General features: G+C 41.9%; 1 protein-coding gene across 3 annotated transcripts in view; it reads left to right on the top strand.

The window, feature by feature from the left end:
* The window catches only part of ACOT9 (acyl-CoA thioesterase 9), a 30,965-nt gene extending 14,862 nt beyond the window's left edge, over positions 1–16,103 (top strand). For all 3 annotated transcript variants that reach the window (XM_026480188.4, XM_057310600.1, XM_026480189.4), the window contains 10 exons: positions 4,046–4,129; positions 4,609–4,712; positions 10,294–10,367; positions 13,322–13,389; positions 13,924–14,035; positions 14,198–14,288; positions 14,466–14,551; positions 14,961–15,048; positions 15,197–15,347; positions 15,800–16,103. In XM_026480188.4, the coding sequence (XP_026335973.1) occupies positions 4,046–4,129; positions 4,609–4,712; positions 10,294–10,367; positions 13,322–13,389; positions 13,924–14,035; positions 14,198–14,288; positions 14,466–14,551; positions 14,961–15,048; positions 15,197–15,347; positions 15,800–15,888 (947 nt within the window). In that variant the 3' untranslated portion in view covers positions 15,889–16,103. The remainder of the gene's footprint in view (positions 1–4,045; positions 4,130–4,608; positions 4,713–10,293; positions 10,368–13,321; positions 13,390–13,923; positions 14,036–14,197; positions 14,289–14,465; positions 14,552–14,960; positions 15,049–15,196; positions 15,348–15,799) is intronic.
* Positions 16,104–26,160: the final 10,057 nt, after the last annotated feature.

The following is a 26,160-nucleotide window of genomic DNA, read 5'->3' as shown; positions in this document are numbered from 1 at the left end:
TTTTTCATTCTTTAACTTGCACAGATGAGGATATTCTAAAAGAGGAGTAAAAGAAGGGCCTCTGTTACCTCTGAGTTGTCATAATTTTTTTCCCTGAATGTGTAGATTCCTGTTTAACAGTTGTAATCTCATTAATTCTTCTTTCTAATAACTTTTCAAAAAGTCTTAAATTTATGGAAAAGTTGCTAATACAGTACAAAGAATTGTTCTTCTCTGAGTCATGTAAGAGACTACATTGCTGATGTGGTACACATCACCCTTGATGGTTCTTGTTAGTATTTCCTACCAACAAGGACATTCTCCTCCATAACCACAATACGGCCATCAAAATCAGGAAATTAACCCTGATACTTTAGACTCTTTAATCCTCGGACCGCATGCAACTTTCCCCAGTGGGCCTTTGTAGCAGAAGGGATCCAGTTCTGAATCACATGTTGCATTTAGTTGTTGTGTCAGGAATAGCTCAGTGTTTCTCTGACTTCCATGACCTTGATACTTTTGAAGGTTATAGGCCATTTCTTTTGTGGAATTTCTCTCAATTTGGGTTTATTTGATGCTTCCCCAAGATTAGATTTGAGATATGCATCTTTGGCAGGAACATCACAGAAAGGATGCTGTGTTCTTACTGCGTCTCATCAACTGGAGCATAATTCTCACTTGTCCCATTACCGGGATGCTCACTTTGATTCCTTGTTGAAGGTGGTGTCTGCCAGGCTTCTTCACTCTAAAGTTACTCTTTCCCCCTTTGTAATGAATAAGGACCTTGTAGGCCAGTAAATTCAGACCTTATAAACAGTCCATTTCTCATCAGACCTTCAATTTATTATTTTAAAATTGGTAGGGCCTCAGGATTCCTATTTTATAGAATGTAATGTAATATGTCGCTTTCATCTCTTGTGGTACTCAGATTGTGCCGGGACGGCCTCAGTCCCTTCAGACTGGCTTGTGGTTTTTTTGTTTTTTGTTTTGTTGTTGTGGTTGTGGTTGTTTTTGTAGTTGTTGTTTTGCTGTGTCCCTATCATTCTTTGAGCACTTCCTCACTTTCTGCCACAGGAAGACGTTCTAGGCGCATTTATATTTTACCTGACTTAGTCCTAGAATCGGCCAAATCTGCAAGGAGCTCTGGTTCTTTTTGATGGAGAATGGTAATTAGAAACCAAGATACCGGTGCTGGGAGTGATCCCTGCTGCTGGGGTGTCACTGCTCCCATGCCCTTTCAGTGGACGAGGTGGGGAATCTCTGCACATGCACGTACATTCACATCTCTGTCTGTCTGTCTATCCATCTATGAAAATGATGGGTTCACAGTGACAGTCCCAGTTCTGGTTCAGCACCACAGGTTCATTCATTTCTTCCCTTCGCATGTTTGTAATTCCCTTTTCCAGCCAGCTCCATGAGCCTAAATCCATTTACTTATTTGATCAGTTTTCCCTGCATGAAGTTAATTTCATATGTCTGCCACCCCTATCCCCTCATGGACCCCTCACGGATGCTCCCCTCATCTCACTGGGATTCGTACTAGGTGCCCTTCTGCAGGGTCGCCCTCCTCATTGTGCTCAGCCTGCAACATGCTGGGCCATCGCTCTGGTTGCCCCTCTCTTTATGTCCTCCTGACCCTGTTTGGACTTCAGCATCCTACTCTGGGCTACCTTGCTGCTCTTACTAATGACTTTTGGACTGTACTGTTGGGAAAGGGTTTAAGGAAAGGTTCTAATGACTTCTATAATATAGACAGAAGTCTTTTGTTAGGCTTAACACCCAGCTGCTTGTTTCTTTTTTTTTTTTAAAGATTTTATTTATTTATGTGACAGAGAGACAGCCAGCGAGAGAGGGAACACAAGCAGGGGGAGCGGGAGAGGAAGAAGCAGGCTCCCAGCGGAGGAGCCCGATGTGGGACTCAATCCTGGAACGCCGGGATCACACCCTGAGCCAAAGGCAGACACTTAACGACCGTGCCACCCAGGCGCCCCTGCCTGTTTCTTCAGATTAAATAAACTTGGTCAGGGGCACCTGCATGGCTCAGTCGGTGAAGCATCTGCCTTCTGCTCAGGTCATGATCCCGGGGTCCTGGGGTCGAGCCCCGCATCGGACTCCCTGCTTGGCAGGGAGTCGGCTTCTCCCGCTGCCCCCACCCCCAGCTCATGCTCTCTCTCTTTCTCTCTCTCTCGCTTGCTCTCTCTTTCTCTCTCATAAATAAATAAACAAACAAATAAATAAAATCTTTAAAAAATAAATAAACTTGGTTAAACATTCTTACTGACCTTTAAAAAAAAACCACACAAACACATACACATACTCCTGACTTCGGTTTACTTAGGTGTCCCTAAATACACAAACTCCTCTGCCACTACCCTAGTTTTTCCTCATTGGCTTCTGTCGATGGCCATTCCTTTCACCTGTTCACTTGACTCTGTTCTTTCCAGTTCTTCCAGCAACTTGCCTTGTCAACTGTGCTTTCTCTCTCGTATCTCAAGCCTTTTCTCAACTTCACATTTCCTTTGACTTATAAACATGTTCAAGGCTCTTCCATCTTAAAATGAAAAGTAGGTAAAATCCCCTTCCCTTACAACACTGTTAAACTTGCTCCCTCACTTCATAGCTAACTTTCTGGAAACAGTTGGAAAAACACATTTGCTCTTATTTCCTCTATATCTTGACCTTCTATTTACTTCCCAGTCTCACGTATTCTGGCTTCTGCTCCTCCGTGCCATCGAATGGCTCTTGCCAAACTCTCCATTGGCTCCCTTATTTCATGATCTAATGGGTGCTCTTCAAGGATTACCTGATCCCTTTGTGGCTCCTAATACTGCCAAACTCATCCTTGGGCTTTGCGGACATTTACTCCTGCCTCTCTGGCTGTTCCTTCACAGTCTCCTTTGTGGGTTCCTCTTTCTCTAGTGATCTTTTGAATGTTGGTTATTCCCAGGGTTTTGTGTTCTGCCCTTTTTTGCTTATCTGTACAGTCACTATAAATAATCTCATTTACTCTTAGTGCTTCACTTGTTCTCAGTATGTGGAATACTTAGGAAGCCACATTTCTTGCCCTGCTTTGCTGAGTTCCAGACCAATTTGTCCTCCTGGATATCTCTGTTTGGATACGTGATAGGCTTCTCAAATTTAACATGTTGAAAATAGTCCATTCTGCTCTTCTTGTATTCTGTTTTTCAGTGAATGGGTTACCATCTTTTCACTCAGGCAAGCTAGAGCCCTGGCATTATTACAATATTGTCAAGTGTACCCTCTTCTTAACTCTAGGATCTTTTCATTTCCATTGATACTGCCATAGGTCAGCCGCATATGATTTATTCTATGGGTACCACAGAGGCTTTTAAATGAACTTTCTTGCCTTTAGCCTCTCATTCCCCAGTACATCCTTTAGCAGGTGCATGGATGGAGGGATTTATTGTCACTTACCTAGTATTTATTGGGTGCAGACCCTGGTCCTGAGGGCTGATGATACAAATTTGAATGAATCATGGGTAAGCAGTGAGGCCACCAAACACAGGAGTATGATACAACTTTAAATGAGTTGTTATTTGTAAGGTACATAGAGCCACGCTAAGCTTATTGAAATATGGAAAGTATACAGAGAGCCACAAGGTGGTGTTGGAGTCAAGGGTGTTATGGGGAAGGAGGAGTAACTGAAGCGAAATAATTGCTTTATGATTAGGAAGGAGTCAGAGGGAAAATAGATAGCCAAGTCCTTGTGACTTGTTTCTCTTTTCTGAAGCTGTTTGATGCTGTCAGACTCACATGCTGAGGTCTTTTTCTGATTGAGGCACTGCATCTCTGTGCAGTGGTGACAGGCCACCTGGTGGGCTCAGGCATTGGGCTTCCATTTCTTCACCAAATCTAAAATTGAGTGTTCAGTCAGATGGGAGAATCCCCAAATCTCTTCCATGTATGAGAAATCTTTGGTCCTCTGATAAGACCACTAGTGGGATATGGGGGGTTGGGTTTTCAAAACGAGATAATTTCAGGGAGTCAGTTGTCAATGTTGAGAAATAATTGTGCTTTTCCTTTATTTTGTTCTCTTCTCTTACAGTTCTTATTTGCTACATGCACACCAGAGTTCAAGAAGCTAAGATGTCTCCTTTGTCAATAGTTACAGCCCTGGTGGACAAGATTGGTAAGCGGTATTCTTTTTTTTTTTTTTTAGTAATTTTTAAAAATTATATTATGTTAGTCACCATACAGTATTATTTTCTATACGTAATTAGAATTCTCAGTAATTCCAAGAGATTATTGAAATTAGAGGAAATATTTTCCTTTTATGGGGGAATTTTTATGTGTGTGTGTGTATATATATATATATATATGAAAATGTCTAGAATGCTCTATAGCAAGATACATGTTTATCATAGTAATCTTTGGAAGGGTTTTGCATGATTCCAGTTTTATTTTTTATATTCTTTGCATTGTCTGCAGTTTTCAAAAAGATACACAATTTTTTTTCTATGTCAAAAAAGTTGTTTTTAGTTTCAAAGACTAAAAAAAAGAAAAAAAGGAAATGTGGTGAATTTGCCAGAATTTCAAGTGAAATTTTCCAGTTGTAATACAGAAAATTAGGGGTATGGTTTGAACTCAGATTGATTTTCTGTTTTACAGATATGTGTAAGACGAGCTTAAGCCCAGAACAGGACATTAAGTTCAGTGGCCATGTTAGCTGGGTTGGGAAGACATCCATGGAAGTGAAGATGCAAATGTTTCAGGTTTGTATTCGTCTAAAGTTTGCCCACTTGTTCTAATACAACCAGCCGGGTCTAGTGGAAGAAAAGTGTATTTACCTATCTACCAATAGACAGGTATATAGCTCACTACTTCTAGAAAAATAATTGAAAGTTCATGTCCTGCAGATGGGTGGGTTATTGTTTTTAGATTTGTTTATTTATTTTTAGAGAGAGTGAGAGAGAAAGAGAAAGCAAGTGGGGGGAGGGACAGAGGGAGAGAGAGAATCTCAAGCAGAATCCCTGCTGCGCTGGGAGCCCAACGCGGGGCTCGATCCCAGGACCCTGAAATCATGACCTGAGCCAAAATCAAGAGTGGGACACTCAACTGACTGAGCCACCCAGGCATCCTGTAAATGCTGGGTTTTTAATGACCTCCTCCTGTATAAAGACTGACACATTATTTGGTGTTTATGGTCAGTGTTTATTACTTTCAAATTGTATATAGCTACGTATTAAGGTGCTTGTTTCTGGTTTTGCCCCAAATAATGTCACAAGAGTCTTGAGTTACATTAGGCATGAATGGTACTGGTCACTCTGTTAGTTTCCTAGGGCTGCTGTGACAAAGTACCACAAAGTAGGTGGCTTAAAACAAATTATCTTATAGTTTGGCAGCTAGAAGTCCAAAATCAAGGCCTCAGCAGGACCATGATCCCTCTAAAATTTGTAGGGGGAGAGTCCTTCCTTGCTTCTTCCTAGCTTCTGGTGGTTTGCTGGTAGTCCTTGTCATTCCTTGGCTTGCAGCTCTAACACTTCAGTCTCTGCCTTCATTGCCATGTGCTCTTTCCCTCTTGCGTCTCTGTGTCTCTTCTCTCCTTTTTTTTTTAATTAAGTAATCTCTGTGCCCAGTGTGGGTCTCAAACTCATGACCCTGAGATCGAGAGTCACATGCTCTACCGACTGAGCCGGCCAGGCAGCCCTCTTCTCTTCTTGTAAGAACATCAGTAATATTGGAGTAAGGCCCCACCCTACTCCAGTATGACCTCATCTTAACTGATTATATCTGCAGTGGTCCTATTTCCAAGTAAAGTCATGTTCACAGGTACTGAGGGATAGGACTTCATATCTTTTTGCAGGACGCTGTTCAACCCATAACAGTCACTTAGACCAATATGGCACTTAGGAACAACCCCTCTAATGCGCAGAGTTCAGAGTAGCTATTATAAAGAAATGAAGAAATTTGACAAGAAAAGATTCCTCAAAGAGGATAATAGCACAGAAATCAGATAATTCAGAGTAAGAATGGTGAGCATAGCAGAATGGATAAACTTGTTGAGTCACTGTGTTGTACACCTGAAGCTAATGTAACACCGTGTGTCAACTTTACTCAAAAAAATAATAATAATAAGGGAGAAAAAGAATGGCTTCTCCAGTTATGCCAGGGTATTCAATAGGCCCATTATTCAGACACATTTTTTCTGTTTTGGAATTATGAAGCGTTTTACCTTTCAGAGAAGTCTGAAGCTTGCTCTGCAGTAATTAAAGTTTTTTGTCAAAATAGTTAAGTAGTTTTTTGTTTGATGCTACATATAAGCAGTAGGATTCTTTAACTCCCATGTTGCTATAACTGACAGTAACACTGTTTTTAGAACAAAACACAGTAAGGTTGTAGGGTCTATAGCTATGATTTGTCCACATTGTTTTTTTTTTAAGATTTATTATGTATTTTTGAGAGAGAGAGAGGGGTGGTGAGGGCAGAGGGAGAGGAAGAGAGAATCTCAAGCAGACTCACCGCTAAGCACAGAGCCTGACACAGGGCTCAATCCCAGGATCCTGAGGTCATGACCTGAGCTGAAGCCAAGAGTTGGACTCTTAACCAACTGAGCCACCTACATGGTTGATTCCTACCCTGTTTAGATTCCAGCTGTAGGACCTGCTTTCTGGAGAATCTTGGTAATTTGAATCTTGGCTAAATAGGCTGAAAAGAGATACAGGACTTATTGTGAGGAGAGAGGTAATGAAAATTAATGTCTGACAAGTACAGACTTCTGCTTTAAGTTTGTGTTTCTCATCGGCCATTTTGACTAATAACTCAAGAACCGAGTGATCCTTTCTACTCCAGAGAGGAAGCTTGGTGATAGGTGCTTTGCCTTTGGTTTGGGTACCCGTAGGTTCAAATGCCAGCTCTGCTGCTTATTAGCCATGTGACTGTGGGTAAGTTACTGACCTTCTCTGAGCTTCTGTTTTCTCAAGTGTAACATGGAAATAGTAATAGTACCATGTTTTACTGTTGGGTAGGGATGAATGAAAAAACAACCTGTTTTAATTACTTGGTACAGTTGTCTGTCACACAGTGACCACTAATCCCATGTTGGCAATAATGTTAATTTATTATCATTACTATGGAGGTGGTCCCAAATCTTTTCTGGGATTGACGTTCAGACCTATCTTTCGAGTGCCTGTTACATCTCTCTCCCTACATGTGCTATTGCTACCTAAAATCCAGTGTATTACAAACTGAGTACATCAGCTTCTTTTCCAGTCCTGATCCTCCTCCATTTTCCCCTTTGCCCACACAGCCTTTTGCCAAGTCTTGCAAATTTATCACCCATAACAACTCACCAGAGTTCTTTCTTGTCACACAAGAGGCAGTAAGGCCTTGAATGAAATGCAGGGGCCTAGTTAGTGAGTCTCCCTGCCTCTAGTCTGTTGTCTCTCTGTTAACTGTACAGATTTTTACCAGTTAGACCTTCCAAAGCCGATCTTAAATCCCATTGCATCACATCACATTCTGTGACCATTCTCCGTGCATTAAAGTCAAAACTCTTTTGACTAGTTGGGATCCAAGGTGCTCCATAAACTAGCTCCCACCTACCTTTCCCACTGTACTTCCGCCAACTTGTCATTTATATACCTTCCTAGATCTTGCTACTGGACATTCTGAACATTCTAAGAGAGGAGAGTTGTTCATTTTTGCATTCTTGTTGCTTGGCACTAGTAGGTGTTCGTCGTAATAAACCATAATTTAAACAGTGAGTTGGATGAGTATCATTGCTTATGCTTTTTTCTTTGCCTGAAATCCTTGTGCTCTGGCTCCACGTACCCACATTCTGCCTGTGCTTCTGGATTCCCTCGTGCTCGGATGCTTCCCTCGTCCTCCCACCGCCCAGCCCCTGATGCTTCCCCATGACTCCTTCCTCAATGCCCTTGTTCGGACTCTTTCTCCTGGCATCTGCAAATCTCTTCTCCACCAAGCTGCGTATGAACGTTTTCTCTTCTACCAGGCTATACATGTCTTGAGAGCAGCATCCGGGTGTGAGTCGCCTAGCCCACTTCCCGACATCCATTCGTTTATTGTTCCTTTAGCCATTGTTTCTTGAGTGCCTATTCTGTGCTAGGCATACAGCAGTGAGCTAAACAAAACTTCATTGTTTTAGAGTTTACATTCTCGTAGTGCTCAATCATTTTCTGCCTTAGTTCATACATCCGCAGTTATTGGTTGGGTATCTGCTATCTGCCGGTCTTTGTGGTAAGTGTGAGGGATGCAAATGTGAGTCAAAATGGTCTTTGTCGTCAAGGAGCGCGTGCTGCAATAGGGAGTCAGCCACGCATACAAATGTCTGTGATACACCGTCCCCACCTTGGGATGGTTTGACTTCTGATTTTTCAGCTTTACGATGGCGTGAAAGAGTGTTCAGTGGAAACTGTACTTTGAAGTTTGAATTTTGATCTCTTCCTGGGCGAGTGATCGGTTATACCACAGCAGCTGCGAGCTGCAGCTGCCAGGCAGCCACGTGATCGTGAGGGTAGATGACTAATCCGCTTGTAACCTGCCCGTCCCCATTCAGCCATCCTGGGTTTACTTTCCGAACAGTATTCAATAAATGACCTGAGGTAGTCAATACTTTGTTATAAAATAGGCTTTGCGTTGGATGATTCTGCCCAACTGTAAGCTAATGTCCGTGTTCTTGAGCACGTGTACAATAGGCAAGGCTAAGCTGGGATATTCTCTAGGTTACGTATATTAAATACATTTTGACTTCATGGTATTTTCAATCTATGACGGGTTTGTCGGGATATAATCTCATTGTAAGTCGAGGGAGGTCTGTAGTATTTACGCGTTGTGCAGCAGTTCTCCACAGGGACACTATTGGCATTGTATGTGGGAAGCTTCTTAATGATGCAGGATGATCTCCTGCGTTGTGAGGTGTTTAGCTCCTTGGTAACCCCTGCCCTGCTAGTGATGTCCCTCAAGTCATGTGACCACCAAAGCCTCTTTTACACATATCCGAATGCTCCCAATAGGGGTGGTATCCATATCTCTGTTATATTGAGAACCACTTTCAGAGGAGGATTTCGTTTCCATTCTCATGGCAAACCAAGGAGGGAATGATGACTTCTGCCTGGGGAGGAGGGATGGAGCAGGGGTGGGGAGGAGTGTCCTGAGGAGGGCAGCTGTGAGGAAGGCATCAGGCACAGGCATGGCCAGGACAAGTTCAATAGCATAGTACGTTCTAGGACCTCCAAGTTGTCAGCTGTGGCAGGGCAAAAGGTGCAGGTGTCGGGGAGGTGTTAGTGAACAACCAGAGAGGAGTCTGGGCTGTGTTGTGGAGGGCTTTATATATAGTGCCAGGAGGCTTAGAGCAGATGCGGGAAGAGGGTTAAGGGGGAGGGTGATAGGGGCCTGAACGGGCAGCAGTGAGGAGGACGAGGGGTGAGGTCTGTTGAAGAGTGAGCCTACTATACCCCCAACTGATGATGGGACTTCATGATATAACTTCTCTGGAAGTACAGAGTCCTGGAGGATAAGAAATGCCTTAAATCCTCAAAGGCCTTGTGCATTGTAAATATATCACTCAATCCACAGAATTATCACTGATTCTCGGCCCTTCTTGGGAGTGCCTGTGCTCAGCTCACGAAACCCAAATATGCTGGTCGTTGGCACACTGAAAACACTAATGTCTGTGAGAGCAGTGAGCCATTCACCTGGCTCTGTGTGCCGTCGTGAGGACTGGCAGGTGTGAAGAACGCCGGCATCCTGCGCACTGCTGGACGGTTAAATGATGCTGATGCAGAGGGTCCCTCTGTGACCCTTGCTCTTGAGTCTCAGTCACATGCGGTTCCAAAGCCCATTGGTCATGGCCATCCCAACCCTTCTCACATGGACGCTGTTTGAATTTTAGGAAGTCTTTCTCCTCCCCCAGACCACAGGCTCTTTGGTCATGCTGCCATTCACCCAGAGCTTAGTTCTGTGCCTGGCAGCTCAGCAGATGGTGGTTAATGAATGATTAACTTTTCTTTTTCTTTTCTTTTATTTTTTTTAAGATTTTATTTATTTATGTGACAGAGAGACAGCCAGCGAGAGAGGGAACACAGCAGGGGGAGTGGGAGAAGAAGAAGCAGGCTCCTAGTGGAGGAGCCCGATGTGGGACTCGATCCCAGAACGCCGGGATCACGCCCTGAGCCGAAGGCAGGCACTTTAATGACTGCGCCACCCAGGCGCCCCTAACTTTTCTTTTTCTAATTGCAGCCTTTTTCAAGTGTGCGTGCTAGCTGCTAGAATTGTAGTACGTCTTCCCAGTAAATGCACTTCTTACATCTGTATTTTCTTTCCATTGTTCTTTAGTTACATGGCAATGAGTTTTGTCGTGTTTTGGATGCAACATTTGTAATGGTGGCTCGTGATTCTGAAAATAAAGGGTAAGTGCTCTTTTTTCCTAATTCTTTATTTTGAAAAATTAAAAGAGACATAAAACTAGAGAGAAGACTGTAATGAATTTCTGTATACCCGTCACCTGGACTTCATATTTTTTAACATTTTTTGCCATATTTGCTTCATCTGTTTTTTCAAACTATATTGTTTTCTTTGTTATATTTTAAAGCAAATCCCAGACATCGTGACCTTTCACCTCTGAATACTTTTGTGTAGGCATCTCTTTAAAGATGAGGATATTTTCCTAAATAAATACATTACCATTAGCGTGCCTAACAAAAATAATAGTAAGTTCGTGACATATTCTCATGGTCAATTCATATTCATTTTTCCTCAGATATCTTTTTAATGATCTTTTTGAGTTAGGATCCAAACAAAGTTCATGTACTACATTTGATTTTTATGTCTCTTAAGCCTGTTACTTTTGTTAATAGCTTTATCGAGATATAATTCACATACTATACAATTCACCTATTGAAAGTATACAATTTAATGACTGTTAGTGTATTCACAGAATTATATGATCTCTTAAGGATTTTTAATCCAGAATACTTGTGTGTCCCTGCTGCACCCTTAGTGTTTCATATCAGCTTATTGAAAGGCCAGATGGGCTCTTTTGTATGGTGTCCAACTTTCTGGATTTGTCTCATGGCTTCCTCATGGTATTTTTTTTTTTTACTTATTTCTCTATCTTTAGTATTTTCTGTAAACTGAAGTTAGATCTAAAGTCTTGATTAGATTCAGGTTCAATTTATTTGATGAGAGCATCTTGTAGGTGGTGAGATTCGTGTATGTCAAACTGTAATGTATCTCACGTTGTATCATAGCAGGAGGGATAGATTGTCCCACTCATAGTGATGCCAAGATTGGTGCGTGGTGGTTCAGTAGTGACTGTAGTGGTCTTTTCATTGTAGGCTTCACTTTATCCTCTTACGATCAGCAATAATCTGCAGGCTGTAGTAGGGTACAGGGTGTACCCCGAGTGTACTTTGTCACCCTGTGAATAGCTAGCTCCCTATCAGTCTTTCTCCAGTGCTTTGAACATCCATTGCTAATCATTGCTTTAATCATTAAGGGATGTAAACGATTCTTAAATCCTGTCTTTCCTGCTATATTTACTACCTGGAGTTCTGGAAAGAAGAGCTTTCCTTTATTAACTAGGGCAGTTTGGTTTGTAAAGGAAAGTCAGGGTTAATGTTTCATTCTGGCCCTTTATTTACACTTTCTCTGAATAATGAGTTGCTTGACTAGCTAGTGATGACATGCTTTGTCTACTTTTTGGCTTTTTAAAAAAGTGTCATAGTGAATTCATGGATTTTAGTGGTATGAATTGCAGTAAATTGCAGCCCTTGTTCTTCCTGGTCCTCAGAGTACCATCTTTGGGCAGTGGGAGCCCCTTTAAGCTTCCTCCTGTGAAAAGCTCTTTTCATATCTCCCCACTAGTCTTGCTGTTCTCTGGGATATCTTGGGCTCATCTTACACATTTCCTGCCTCAGGCCTGGAATCAGCCATTTCTCCACGGAGTCCTGGGGTTCCTCTTAGCGAGCACTGGTATTTAGAGACCAGAATCCGGGCACCAGAGCTGTACGTTGTTACTCATTTGTCATTGTCTCTAAGCCTTTTCAGTGGACAGAGCTAGGATGTATGTTAAAAAGCAGCAAACACACACCCATCCTCATGAATTTATACCATCAATTCCAAGTCATATTGAATTTTACAGATTTTAACTTCTTTGGCTTTATACTTTTTTCCTCTTAAGTTGTAGTTTTGGTTCCTAACAGCTTTCATACCTGAGGCATTGAAATGGAGAAACACTGTCAAACTGTAGGGGGTGGTACTGGGGTGGGAGGGGATGGAAAGGGATTGCCGTTGGTACAAATTAGAAACTTGAAGGAGGAGTCTGCTATGAGAAGTCTCTCCTGCTGCATGGAAAGCTGACTCGGAAGAGCGAGTTAGGATCAAACCATCCTTTGGTGACTGATGTGAGCGTAGAAAGCAGTCGCCTACTCTTCACTCCTCCCACCAGCCTGGCTGACCTGCCGCTGCTGCTGCTGGCTGGCCTGGGGCTCCTTGTCAGCCCTGGAAAGGGCAGGGTTTAAAGTTTCTTTCACAGCTGATGCTTTTGAATTTTCCAAGCTGCCATTTCAATATGTTTGTTTCCATCGTTGTTTCTCTTTTGAAAGATTTGCTACCTATGGAGAGGTAGAATAATGCAGTGAGCACCCTTAAAGGCTTCACCTAAATTCACCGATTAGCATTTTGCCTCTAGCCTTATTCTCTCGCCCTCTATCTATAAGTACACACATAGATACTGTTTCCCTGAATCATTCGAAAGGAAGTTTTGAGACTGCTTCACCCATAGATGGTTCAGCATGTACCTCCTGATAATAAGGTCATTCTGCTGCACAACCTCGATGCCTTTATCATAGCTAAGAGATTTAAGTGATACAGTGATACTATCTAATATACGATCCATATTCAAACTTTGCCACTTGTCCCTAGAATGTCTTCTATAGCCCTTTCCCCTGAGTCAGGATCTCATCAAAGATCACGTATTGCATGCAGTTAGCATGTTTTTTTTTGAAAGAGTCCCCCTGCCCTTTTCTGTCTTTTAAGACATTGACATTTATCGAAGGGTCCAGGCCAGGTGTCCTATAGAATGTTCTACAGCCTATTTTTGACTGTTTCCTCATTACCGCGATCAGGTGAAATTTTTTTGCGAGAGGCAGTATCCTTTTTATAAACGTGAACTTTCTAGTGTACAGACTAGTCTGTAGCCGGGAAGCTCTTCATTTGTTCCGGGGCTATTATGGAAGCGGTCAGGCTGCATTACCGAAGACCAGAAGCAAAGACTTCTTGAAACTAGTGGGTAATTGTTCACCTTCTCTATTTACTGGGTAATGACACCTCTTAACCTGTAATCTTCTTTTTTTCTCTTTAGGCCGGCATTTATAAATCCGCTCATCCCTGAAAGCCCAGAGGAAGAAGAGCTCTTTAGACAAGGAGAATGTATATAAATTTGTTGATAATATAAAGATGCAGTTGAAAAGCCCATTAACTGTACTGCAGAGGAGGTTGTGGAAGAGTCTGGATGGACTCCTCATACCGGTCACGTGTCTTACTCATGCCAAGAATTTATTGAAATTAAAAATACCTTATTTTTTTTCATTAGAGTCCATAGTTTGAAGTTTTATCAATTAGACAATATTCATTAAGTGAATGAATTTGCTTTCTCATTTTTTAATGAAATGGGAAATGTGTCAGTGAAATAACTGCTGCTCAGGACTCTAGGTCAGGATGGTCTTTACGTGTGGCCTTAAGTGGTTCCATACTGAGCTGCTATAATTTCCATCTGGAGGCAAAGAATCGCCGGACACCTTATATAGCCTCAGCAACCTTCTCTGGGATATGTGTATAATTTCCCGTGGGCTTTTCGAAATCTGGAAATGCTACCTTTGTAGGGTCCAAGGCAGCCCAGGTCAGGAACCCCAGTGCTGTAGTGTGACCCCCCTGATCGTAACTCCTTATTGTCCTGTGTTCCAGTGAACAAGGGGAGAAGGGTTGCCTTCAGTGCCAAGTCATTACTGAAAATGGCTCCCAGTGCTGAGGAGAGGACTACCATCCATGAGATGTTTCTTAACACGCTGGATCCGAAGTAAGTTAGCATGGTGAGATTACAGGTTGCGAAAGCGTTTAAACCTCGGCCCTCTCCACAGTTACGTCTGCCTCAACATATTGGTAGTTATTTGCACATATTTTGCTTTTCAGCAGCAAAACCATGGCATTAACAAGGTTTACTAAATCTCCATTTGTACAGGACTGTAAGTTTTCGAAGTCGAGTTTTGCCCCCCAATGCAGTGTGGATGGAGAATTCAAAACTGAAGAGCTTGGAAGTTTGCCACCCGCAGGTACTGTAAGTTAATGGAAAATCGTTTCCGTAGGATAACTCGCATTCGTGGTTGTCATGGAAAATCTGACACACCTTTAAACTGACCTCCATTTGGCAGCGTTGTTAATTTTCTTTTTTCTGTGTTTGAGGGTGGCCGTGAGCTTGTGTGTGTTAATCCTTATTTTATGTCCTATAGGAGCGCAACATTTTCAATCGGATCTTTGGTGGTTTCCTGATGAGGAAAGCATATGAACTTGGATGGGCTACTGCTTGTAACTTTGGGTGAGTTAGATTGAAGGTAGTTTTAACTTCTGAGAAGCAACGTGTACTACCCCATTGAATTGAAACATTTTGGACCGGTCTGGATGTGTTGGGGCATATGCTCTGTTATTAAATAATTATTACAGTGATACCACCTGCCTTTGATGTTACTTTTTCTAAGGCTGTTGCTCTGCCTTTGTCAGTTAGTACGTTAAAGACCTGAGAAGAAGTGATGATCGGCAGGAGGGAAAAGGTAGAGGGGTGATCTCATCTCAGGGGTATCGCTTATCATTTCTCACTGGTAGGATTGTTTCCCCCTTCCCTAGGCTTATTCTTTGATCCTTTAAATTTTGCTTCAGCTGATTGTTAGGGGAGAAATAGAGATCATCTGAATTTTGTGGTTGACCCCCATTCTGCCTTTGTCTGTTAGTGGCTCCCGACCGTTTATAGTAGCAGTGGATGATATCATGTTTCAGAAACCCGTTGATGTTGGATCATTGCTGTTTCTTTCTTCTCAGGTAGGTGTGCGATGAGAGACAAAAGACAATTTTTTATCATTTGGGCCTAGAAGAGAAGTTTTTTTTTTTTAAGCCACTGTTTATCTTATGACCGCCTTTCCCCTCCTTGCTAATGCACTTGACTGACTGTCATGTCTAAATCTCCTAGGTTTGCTTTACTCAGGACAATTACATTCAAGTCCGAGTACACAGCGAAGTGGCCTCTCTTGAGAGTAAAGAGCATATGACCACCAATGTCTTTCATTTCACGTTCATGTCAGAAGAAAAAGTGCCCTTGGTTTTCCCCAGAACATACGGAGGTAAGCAGCAATGTCTGCTTGTCTCTAATGAATGGAAGAACTTTCAAAGTCATTTTTCTTCTTTTAAATTGTTGTAAGAAGTACACTGATACCTGTTAGCTCAAGAGCATATCTTTAGAAGATGGTGCTTTGAGATTCTGCAGCCCTGAAGGCCCAGATGCCTCATGGCCTGTATGTGGCAGTCACTGCTCTGCGCAATCTGGCTGTTGTCTGAAGGGTCGGTGCCAGCTGCGAGCAGCCACTGGTGGTCAGAGACTGGTCTGGCCCAAGGAGGGGGCAAGAGTTGAGGCCCACTCCCTCGGGAGCCTTGCCCGGCCCCACCCCGCAGGGCATGGCCAGTGCCAGTTTTGCATGCTCGTTGCTCTCCTCGTGTTCCCAAGTAGTCTTGTGTTTGTACAATGATTTTGTAAGTTTCCACGGGTTTCTTCACGGTTCTCTCTTTCGTGTTTCAGAGTCCATGTTGTATTTAGATGGGAAGCGGCATTTCAATTCCATGAGCACACCGGTGAACTTGAGAAAGGACTACCTTGTGGAGCCCTAGGAAAACCATGCTTGTTGAAGAGCAGCTCTCCACACTGACATAGTGCCTGATGGAGGCCTGATCACGTGTCCTGGTTTTAGTGTTTATTCTCATCCTCCAGAGAGAAGAATGTATTCAGCCTTCAGGATGATCAGAAAAGCAGACCGAGAGGGTAGCTGGGTGGGGCAGAGGGAGGAGGAGTTATTAAACAATAAATATTCTTGAGACAAGTTAAATTGTGAACCTACCATGTTGCCTCCTGTGTGGTAAGGAAATTAGGGCAGAATGCCTTTATACACAGTTGGAAACATTTCTTTTCTTACACTTACCGCAAACTGTCTGTATGTGTGGTTTCCTGCCAAGGTATTTGGAGGGCATTCCGTACGCCTGACCTTGGCTGCAGTTCCCCGGTGTTGTCTAAATCCCACAACCCTACCTGATTCCTCTGTGTTTTGCCTCCCTCTGCTTCCCAGCTTGTGTTGTTAGCAGAGGGAAGATGAAAAGTCGGGGTGAAGGGATCCAACAAAAGGTAAGAATTTGGAAGGATTTGTGGGAAGCTTTAGATCTAAAGCCATACTAAGGGGAGGTGTTCGGTGATGATCCGGACGAGGACGCCCAGGACCCACGTGTTCATTCTTTCATGTGCCAGACAGCTCTTCAGCACACTCAGCTAGGGGCTGGCCAGGATAGATCTGATTCAAAATCAGGAACAGTAATAAGAGCTGCGGAGGCTTACTGAATACTTGCCCTGTGCTAAGGCACCGTCTAAGCACTTGACATGTATTAGCTCATTTATTTCTTCCAGCAACACTAGAGGTAGGTTCTGAAACTCCCTCAGGTTAGTCCACTCAGGAAACTGAAGCACAGAGAGGTTAAGTAACTTGCTCATGGTCCCACAGCTAGAAAGTGGTGGTGCTGGCATTCAGAGCCAGGCGGTGGGCACTCTTACCAGTACACTGTACTGCTTTCTGGGAATCTAGCAAGGGAGGCTGTGTCCAGTATCACAGTGTCACCTAGGAACCCAAAAGGAGGTATTTCCAGGAGTCTAGCCAAGACACAGTGTCTTCCTTGATGGGACAGGAGGTTGGTTGAGTCTGGAAGAGGCAAAAAACCAGGCTGTATAGAAGAAGAGTCATCCCGGAATAGGTGCTTCTAGGAAGGAAGCAATCCTTAGTGTGGGTTTTAGATCAGTGATCACAAACGTGGTTCTGCCACAGAATTAGCTGGAGAGCTTTCTTTTTAAAAAAAATTTCATATTGGGGCACCGGGGCACCTGGGTGGCACAGCTCTTCATTTCAGCTCAGGTCATGATCTCGATGTGAGTTTGAACCCCATGTCAGGCACCGTGCTCAGTGGGGAGTCTGCTTGAGATTCTCTCTCTCCCTCTGCCTCTGCCCTTGCTCACACTCTCTCTCTCAAATAAATAAATAAATCTTTTAAAAATGTTCATATTATTTTAATATTTCCTGGAATCACAGTTAATATGGACAGGCATCTCTGGCGTAGTCATGGGAACAGGCCCAGCTCCCCTGGAGGCGTGCACTTTGACTTCCGGAGAGCAGTCTGTGCCGCGCTGTGGTGGCTTGCCAGCGCTCGCGTTTGTCTCCCTGCACTGCCCGTGCTACTGTCCTGAGCTGCTCTGGGCTCTTCAGTACCGCAGTTTGCATATTCACCCATGACTCGGTGACCCTGGGAATTGTGTGAATGTGTTAAGTGCAGTCCAGTTAAGAGACGTACTGTATGCTGTTGTATAGATAATATTTTTAAGCATTTATTGCTCTAGTCACTGAAGGTCTTTCTAGAACTTTTCTTGCTATTCTAAGCAGTGTTGCAGTAAATCTCCTAAATAGCTGAAATATTTAACCTTGAAATTACTTCCTTAGGAAAATTGTAGAGGAGTGATGTCTAGGTCAAAATAGTACGCACATGTTGAAGGCTTTGAGTATGCATTTCACATAACCCTCCAGAACAGTTGGACACCTTCATTTACTCATCAATTTCCCTAAAATTTGCTGAATTTTATCCTTTTCTTTATAAACATCTTTGCCATTTTGATAGGTGAAAAATGGCATTCCTTAAAGGCCTTTCTTTGAATTCTGCTGAGATTGAACTTTGAAAAAATTGCTTATTTCTTTTTAGTTAAATTACTAGTTCAAGTAATTTTAGATGTCAGAATCTTTTTTTTTTTAAGATTTTTATTTATTTATTTATTTGACAGAGATAGAGACAGCCAGTGAGAGAGGGAACACAAGCAGGGGGAGTGGGAGAGGAAGAAGCAGGCTCATAGCGGAGGAGCCTGATGTGGGGCTCGATCCCATAACGCCGGGATCACGCCCTGAGCCGAAGGCAGACGCTTAACCGCTGTGCCACCCAGGCGCCCCTAGATGTCAGAATCTTAACGCAAAATCTGTTACCTGCCAATATGGGTTTTCCTATAATAAGAACAATTCTCAGAGCTAGAACAAACAATCCTAAAATTTGTATGGAACCACAGAAGACCCCAAATAGCCAAAGCAATCTTGAAAAAGAAAAGCGACGCTGGAGGCATCAGAATTCCAGACTTTAAGTTGCATTACAAAGCAGTAGTCATCAAGACGGTATGGTCCTGGCACAAAAACAGACACACAGATCAATGGAACAGAATAGAAAACCCAGAAATGAACCCACAACTATGTGGTCAATTAATCTTTGACAAAGCAGGAAAGAATATACAGTGGGAAAAAAGATAGTCTCTTCAACAAATGATGTTGGGAAAACGGGACAGTGACATGCAGAAGAATGAAACTGGACTGCTTTCTTACACCATACACACAAATAAATTCAAAATGGATGAAAGACCTAAGTGTGAGACAGGAAACCATCAAAATCCTAGAGGAGAACATAGGCTGCAACCTTTTTGACCTTGGCCGTAGCAACTTCTTACTAGACATGTCTCCCGAGGCAAGGGAGAGAAAAGCAAAAACTATCAGGACTTCATCAAGATGAAAAGTTTTGCATGGCAAAAGAAACAACCAACAAAACTGAAAGGCAACCTACAGAATGGGAGAAGTTATTTGCAAATTGACAGATCTGGTAAAGGGTTAGTATCCAAAATATATGAAGAACTTTTACAACTCAACACCCAAAAAACAAATAATCCAGTTAAAAAATGGGTGGAAGACATGAACAGACATTTTTCCAAAGATGACATCCAGATGGCCAACAGACTCTTGAAAATAAGAAAAAGGTATTTTCATTTTTAATACAGGACTTTAAGAAGATAAGATGAAGCAAACTACAAAGGACATACAGGAGGCTTTAGATATTTAGTGTTCTGTCCCTTTTTTTAAAGAATAGTGAGTTTTTAACTAGGCCCAGCACCGTTATGTGTTTAGCATGGAATTTCCTAATATGGGCTGGATATAGTTTTGTACTGAATTGTCCATGCTGAGATGCCCCATACTTATTTATTACCATGTTCTTTGTTTTTGCTTAGGTGTTTATTCAGTGGGCAGTCTGAGGATGGTGCCGTTAACACTGGTGTTTGGCAAGAGTTCATGCTAGTATGCTTTGCAATGTGTTGTGTGTACCCACGTGATGCTGTGGATCCATTTCTTGCGGAAGCCGAATGCTCTGCATGTTCCCTTTGCTCCCTGTGTTCTCTGTGATATGATCTGCTTTCTCTCATCTCCTTGAATAGGGCCAGGAGCTTGACTGCTGAGGAACTGAAGTCTTCCCCACACCATCACCTGAGGGAGTTCAACATTTTATTTTTCTTTTTGTAAGTTTGTGCAGAGAAAGACTTTTATCTTTCTAAAGGCATGGGTCTTGTTTTGGGAGAGAGAGAGCAGGCACAAGAGTGGGGCGGGGAGGGGCAGAGGGAGAGAAAGAGAGACTTAAGCAGGCTCCACGCCCAGCATGGAGCCCAAAGTGGGGCTTGACCCCATGACCCTGAGATCATGACCTGAGCTGAAATCAAGAGTTGGATGCTTAACAGATTGAGCCACCCAGGTGCCCCCTAAAGGCATATTTGATTCTGTGGGATGGCTGGGCCCATCTGGGAGGTTCTTTTCCACGAGGCTTTGGCTTTGGTCATTTAGGCAGCTGTGTGCAGCTGGGAGCTCAGCTGGGAGCATGTCTGGGACTGGACCGTCTCGCACCTCAGCTGGGGTGGCTGGAGTTGGCGGGGGCTGGCCGGGCCTGTAACAGGAGGGTTAGATTATTTAAATGGTGGCTTGAGGGCTCCAAGAGTAGCCAGCCAGATTTTCAGATCCTAACTATGCCATTCTCCTGCCTCTCAAAGCCGTTTCTGTGGAGGGAATGATCAGTGGTGTCAGGGGAGTTGACAAAGATGAGCACTGGTTAAAGGCCACCAGTGGGATGATTGAGAGGTTGCTGGTAAGAAAAGTTTGAAAATGTGATGGTGTCTGGAGCTGGGTGGGGAAGGGCTGAGTCATTCCAAGTGTCCTGCTCTCTTCTTTCCTGGGTGAATTCCTCAGATGCGGGTGCTAATAAGATACTCTTTTAAAAACATTTTATCAACAAGTCCCATTGGGAAACACTCCATCAGATACCCCTCCTCTGGTAGTTTTTAATGCATATGAGGTTACAAAAGACTCTGAAAAGTAGGCCCATAAGAACACCTGTTTAGCTTTGTTTAATCAGCTTTCATGAAACTTATTTGACCATGGTCCTTTTTTCTTATTAATAAATTTTAGGGGCGCCTGGGTAGCGCAGTCGTTAAGCGTCTGCCTTCGGCTCAGGGCGTGATCCCGGCATTCCGGGATCGAGTCCCACATCGGGCTCCTCGGCTGGGAGCCTGCTGCTTCCTCTCCCTCTCCCCTGCTGTGTTCCCTCTCTCGCTGGCTATCTCTCTGTCACATAAATAAATAAAATCTTAAAAAAAAATAAATTTTAACAGGGGTGCCTGGGTGGCTCAGGCAGTTAAGCATCTGCCTTTGGCTCAGGTCATGGTCCTAGGGTGGAGAGCCTGCTTCTCCCTCTGCCACTCTCCCTGCTTGTGCGTGCGCTCTCTCTCTGTCAAATAAATAAATACAATCTAAAAAAAAATAGCTTGTAACAAATTACACACACGAAGAGTTTTTATAACTTACAAAGTCTGGATCATACTCTCTATTCTATTTTGTACTGTGAAAAAGCAGTGTAGTATGTTGTCCAAAGAGTAAATCTTTATGCCTTCTGCTAGGAAGAATCAAATATCAGTGTTATGTTTCTTAAAACTGAATGTAGGATCTCATGTTAGATCTGACTGACATTTCCAGCTTTCAAAGGTTGGCAGTCTAGCTTTTAACGGGAGTGTAATTGCTTGGTGTCACTGCTGATGTGGTAGAAAATGTTAACTTGTAGGAACATGTGTTTAACTTTACAACAAATTCTGAACAATAGCCTTGTAGCATCGTACTCCTCACAGACAGGAAGAGGGAGGCAAAAGGAAGTGCCAGAGGGGAGCGGTGAAGGTTAGTTTATGTTTGTCTCCATTTTGATACCAGCAATACAAGTTTGTTACCAATTTCTGTTTCTGGGCCAGAGCCTCAAGCTCAAACTCAAAGTTTTGTGCTTTAACACGAAAACATTTGGGAGTAAGTAGGGATTCTTCATTTGGTTACAGAACCCCATGGCAACTTTTGTTTTGGCAAAGTGCTGCAAAAAATTGGTGATAAGATGTAATCATCATAAAATAAGAATTTTTATATATGGCTAACATTGGAGCCTTGCTATGGGTCAGGCACTGTACGAATGACATTCAAGTGTAGTTTCTCATTTAATCCCTACAGTCACCTTTTGAGGTCACTATCATTGTTACCCACATTTTGCAGATGAGGAAAATGACTGTTAACTATCCACAGGTGGTGAAGGCCCAGACTGGTCTAGAGTCCTGCCCTTTTACACATTTCATACAGCTGTTATGATAAAGGGTTAAGTAATATTTATGTTTATGTATATTTTTGTATGTATATTTATATATGTATTATATGTATATATGTATATATATTATTATATTATATATACTATATATAGTATAGTATATATACATATATAATATACATACATGTATATATATGTATATATAGTATATATACATATATAATAATATATATATAATAATATATATTATTATATATGTATATATACTATATATACATATAATATAATATATATTATTATATATACTATATATATACACCATATAATATATATACTATATATATGTATATATATAGTATAGTATATATACATATAATAATATATATGTATATATAATATATATACATATAATATAATATATATTATATATACTATATATACTATATATATAAACACGACTATACTATATATATAGTATATATAATAATATATATACATATATATGGTATATATAATATATATACATATATATATGTATATATATATATACACACACACACACACACACACACAATATCTCAGAATACAGTCAGGTCTCCAACCATGAGAGATGAGCATGACTGAAATATTTTTGGCATTTAATTCCCTTATAGAATAATTTTTTACTACGTGTGTGATTGATTCTCTAAATGGACTTGCGAATGTTCCCCCCCCCAACAAATAATGAATTGCCGTAAAATAGGTAACAGGAAAGAGGAATTAAAAATAAGGATTTAGCAAGTTCAAAAATGGATTTAGGGGTCCTTGACTCATCACATTGCTTCTAGATGAAACTGTTGTCATAAAATTATTTTGATCCAAGAAGATCAATCTGAGGGGGACTTGGGGGTCTAGTTTTGGAAGGTGGTGTGATGTGCTGTGGGTGAAGCAGTGTTGGCCTGAATGGCTGTGCCCGTGAGTCTCGCCTATAGGTCTGCAACTGGCATTTTCTGGGGCACTCTCCTCATTCCAGTCCCCTGATTTAGGCCTCTGTTCTTTCACTTGATAAAGTTTTTTGGTTAGTGAACTATTTTAATGAGTATATTGCTTATCATCTTAAAAATCAAGTTCTATTTAAGATGTGTATGCTAAAAAAAAAGGAGCCTCAGAATAAAACAGGCCCTTCTGAAAACCGTTCGGTAACCCAGAGCCACTGAGAAATTAATACCTCAGAGAAAGGATTAGAGTAACCAAAAAAAAAAAAAAAAGGATGTTTTGGTTTGTGTCACAGAAATTGTACACCTTTCACAGAGGGAATAGTAAGGCTAAAACAAATGAACAAAACCCTAATGGAAGTAAAATGAAAGTTATACATGGCAAGGTATTGATATACCAGGCATTTATTTTATCCTGATTTTATATGTACCTATATCTATCATATATAAGAAAACTGTGTATTTATTTATTTAATTTTAAAGCTATGGGTCATGACATTTAGTGGGTTGTGACCAACATAACAAAAAGAAAAGGTCAGAATGCATCATGCCTAGTAATGGTAAGTATGTGAAACTTGTTCTGCATGTTCATGGCACATAGATTTATGGATGTACTACATCAGTGTAAAATGTACTCACTGGGTCATGGTAATTGATGGAAGGAGTACACTTAGTACATATTAAGATGCCTACTTGAGCTGTACTTAGGTTGAATTGGTCAGAATTTTTAAGATTTTTTAAAATTTAAATTCAATTAGCCAACATATAGTATACAACATTAGTTTCAGATGTAGTGTTCAGTGATTCATCAGTTGCGTATAATACCCAGTGCTGAAATTTAATTTTTGAATCAGAGTTGTAAAAAACCCAAAACAACAATAACAAAAAACCATTTGAGTCATAGTCCTTTTAGTTTAGCCTATGGTTCTAGAACGCAGCAAGTCGCTCAGTCATTTCGGTTTGCCTGGCGCCATCTTGTGGCCTTTGGGTCACAGTGCAGCATACTACCTTTAATAGAAAACTTGTAAATCCAGTTTCGGATGTCCTGACTGAGCTGTACAAATGGCCAGAGCTTGAAGTTCATGAGATTCAATTTTTACTTCCATGTAACCTTGGCCACACACCTCTAACCCTAATCAATCAACTCTCAAGTACCTGCTATCTCCCAGTAGATTATCATGAGAGCGAAAACCAGTTAGTGTTTTCTCTCTTGAGGTTGGGTCACAGATACTGTTTTTTGTTTGTTTTTTTAAGGGACAGTACACTTGTAGATGGTATGGCCTTCAGTGGAGGAGTAGGAAATGTGAACTCCCTGCCGGTGGGTCAGCCTCCCTCATCCCTGTCTTTCCTTGTCGTTGCTCACTGTCCCCCGGTCCCCTTAGAGCTACCACCAGTGTTGGCGGTTTTAGCACTTAAACTAAATTGTGTTGCTCCTTTTGTATGCTTTCATTTGGGAGACTGTGGGCTTCTTGATGGGATTGTTTCATGTGTTCTTTTTTTTTTTTTAAGATTTTATTTGACAGAGAGAGACAACAGCAAGAGAGGGAACACAGCAGGGGGAGTGGGAGAGGGAGAAGCAGGCTTCCCACTGAGCAGGGAGCCCGATGTGGGGCTCGATCCCAGAACCCTGGGATCATGACCTGAGCCGAAGGCAGACGCTTAACGACTGAGCCACCAGGCGCCCCTGTTTCATGTGTTCTTATCCACATCGCCAGCCAAGTACCTTGCACATGTGTAGGTCATATTTTCTGTATGAACAAATGCATGATTTAGGTGAATTTGGGTTTTGACTTGGCTTTCGATTTTGTTAATTTAAAAAATTGTAAGCTTAAGCCTTAGGAAGGTGGATCTTAAAAACATATTCTTAGGATTTTATCTAAGTGTATAACATTATGCCAAAATTGTGTTATGTTAATGGAATTGGTAAAAGTTGCTTTGCTATCTAAGACTAAATACATAGTAACTGATAAACATTTTCTTTCCTTTTAAAAGCTAGGTACAAATTTAATTACAGGAGTGGGGAATGAGTCCTTGCATGAGATTCTGGAGACTAAAATCGCCAGAGGAGCAGTCTGCCACTATCATTGTGAAGTGCAGAACACCGGTGAGGCTTAGCTGGGAAATATTCCACGGAAGAACAGAAATTTGAGGGAGATGCAGGGAATTATAGATGTCATCTATGTACCAGTGCCCTGAAAAGACACTGCCTAGTGTACTTCGTAGAAGCTTGAAGTTACCTCTTGGTGTATTATTTTGGAGAAGCTGCTGCTGTCAGCTTGGGCTGTTCTGCTGTGCAGGCAGCTACTAAACCACACTGACCTCCTTTCCTTAAGTACTTGGCAGCTGTCTCTAGGGAAGGGTCTCTTAACCTTACCACTATTGACATTTTGGGCCAGATAATTCTTTGTTATGGGGGCTGTCCCGTGCAATGTAAGATGTGTAGCACCACCCCTGGCCTGTACCTACTAGACACCAGTGGCACTCTCACAGTTGTGACAACCAAAAATATCTTTAGACATTACCATGTCCTCTGCTCTAGATGATGGTAGGTCAGCATGTTCTGGGAATAGGTTTCCTGTAGCTGCACCCCAGTCAGGCCCAGGGCCTACCGTCTCCAGCAGGGCACGGGACTCTCCTTTCTGAACACTACTTTTCCTGTCTTCAGTAAATGGCTACATTAGATCATTTTTAGGATATAATTTTGGATCTGTGGACTTTCAGAAGTAAGCTGTTTAAAGGGGTAGTTTATAAAAGACATTGAGAAGGAGTGCATTTAATGCTATTTTTTTCATAGGCTATTTACATTATCCAGTTAATATGAAAGTGGTGACTCAGGATGTATTGTCTTTATTTTTAGGTACCCCCCCAAATTACTACAGTATCAGCACCTGCCTCAGTAATCAAATATTAAGCTCCTTGGGAACAGAAATTTGTCTTTGGTTACTTGATAAATGCCAGGTATTTAAGAGTAGATGATCAAAAGTTGCTGAACACTGAATGAAACATTAATGACTAGCTTTTTGGAACAGACCTGAACATAACTGTCTTCCTTGTAAACATACCTAAATTGAACTGGAGGCTAGAAAACTATTAATGGAATGGAATGGAAATTATTAATCAAGAAGATACAGCCTGGGGAGCCTGGGTGGCTCAGTCGGTAAATATCTGCCTCTTGGTTTTGGCTCAGGTCGTGATCACAGGGCCATGGGATTGAGCCCCACATCAGGCTCCGTCCTCAGCATGGAGTCCGCTTGAGACTATCCACCCCCCTCCCCCGCTCTCTTTCTCTTTCTCAAATAGATAAATCTTAAAAAAAAAAAATGAAGAACTCAAAGAGTTGCTTTGAGGATTAAATGAAATAATGTACCTAATCTAACACAATGCTTGGCACATGACATGTATTACATAAATATTAGTTACTCTTGTTACTAGTTTGATTCAATATGACATTTCT

The sequence above is a fragment of the Ursus arctos genome, chromosome X (assembly GCF_023065955.2).
Source record: "Ursus arctos isolate Adak ecotype North America chromosome X, UrsArc2.0, whole genome shotgun sequence".
NCBI lineage: Eukaryota > Metazoa > Chordata > Mammalia > Carnivora > Ursidae > Ursus > Ursus arctos.
Note: the sequence above shows the minus strand (reverse complement) of the source record. Positions and strands in the feature narration are given on the sequence as shown.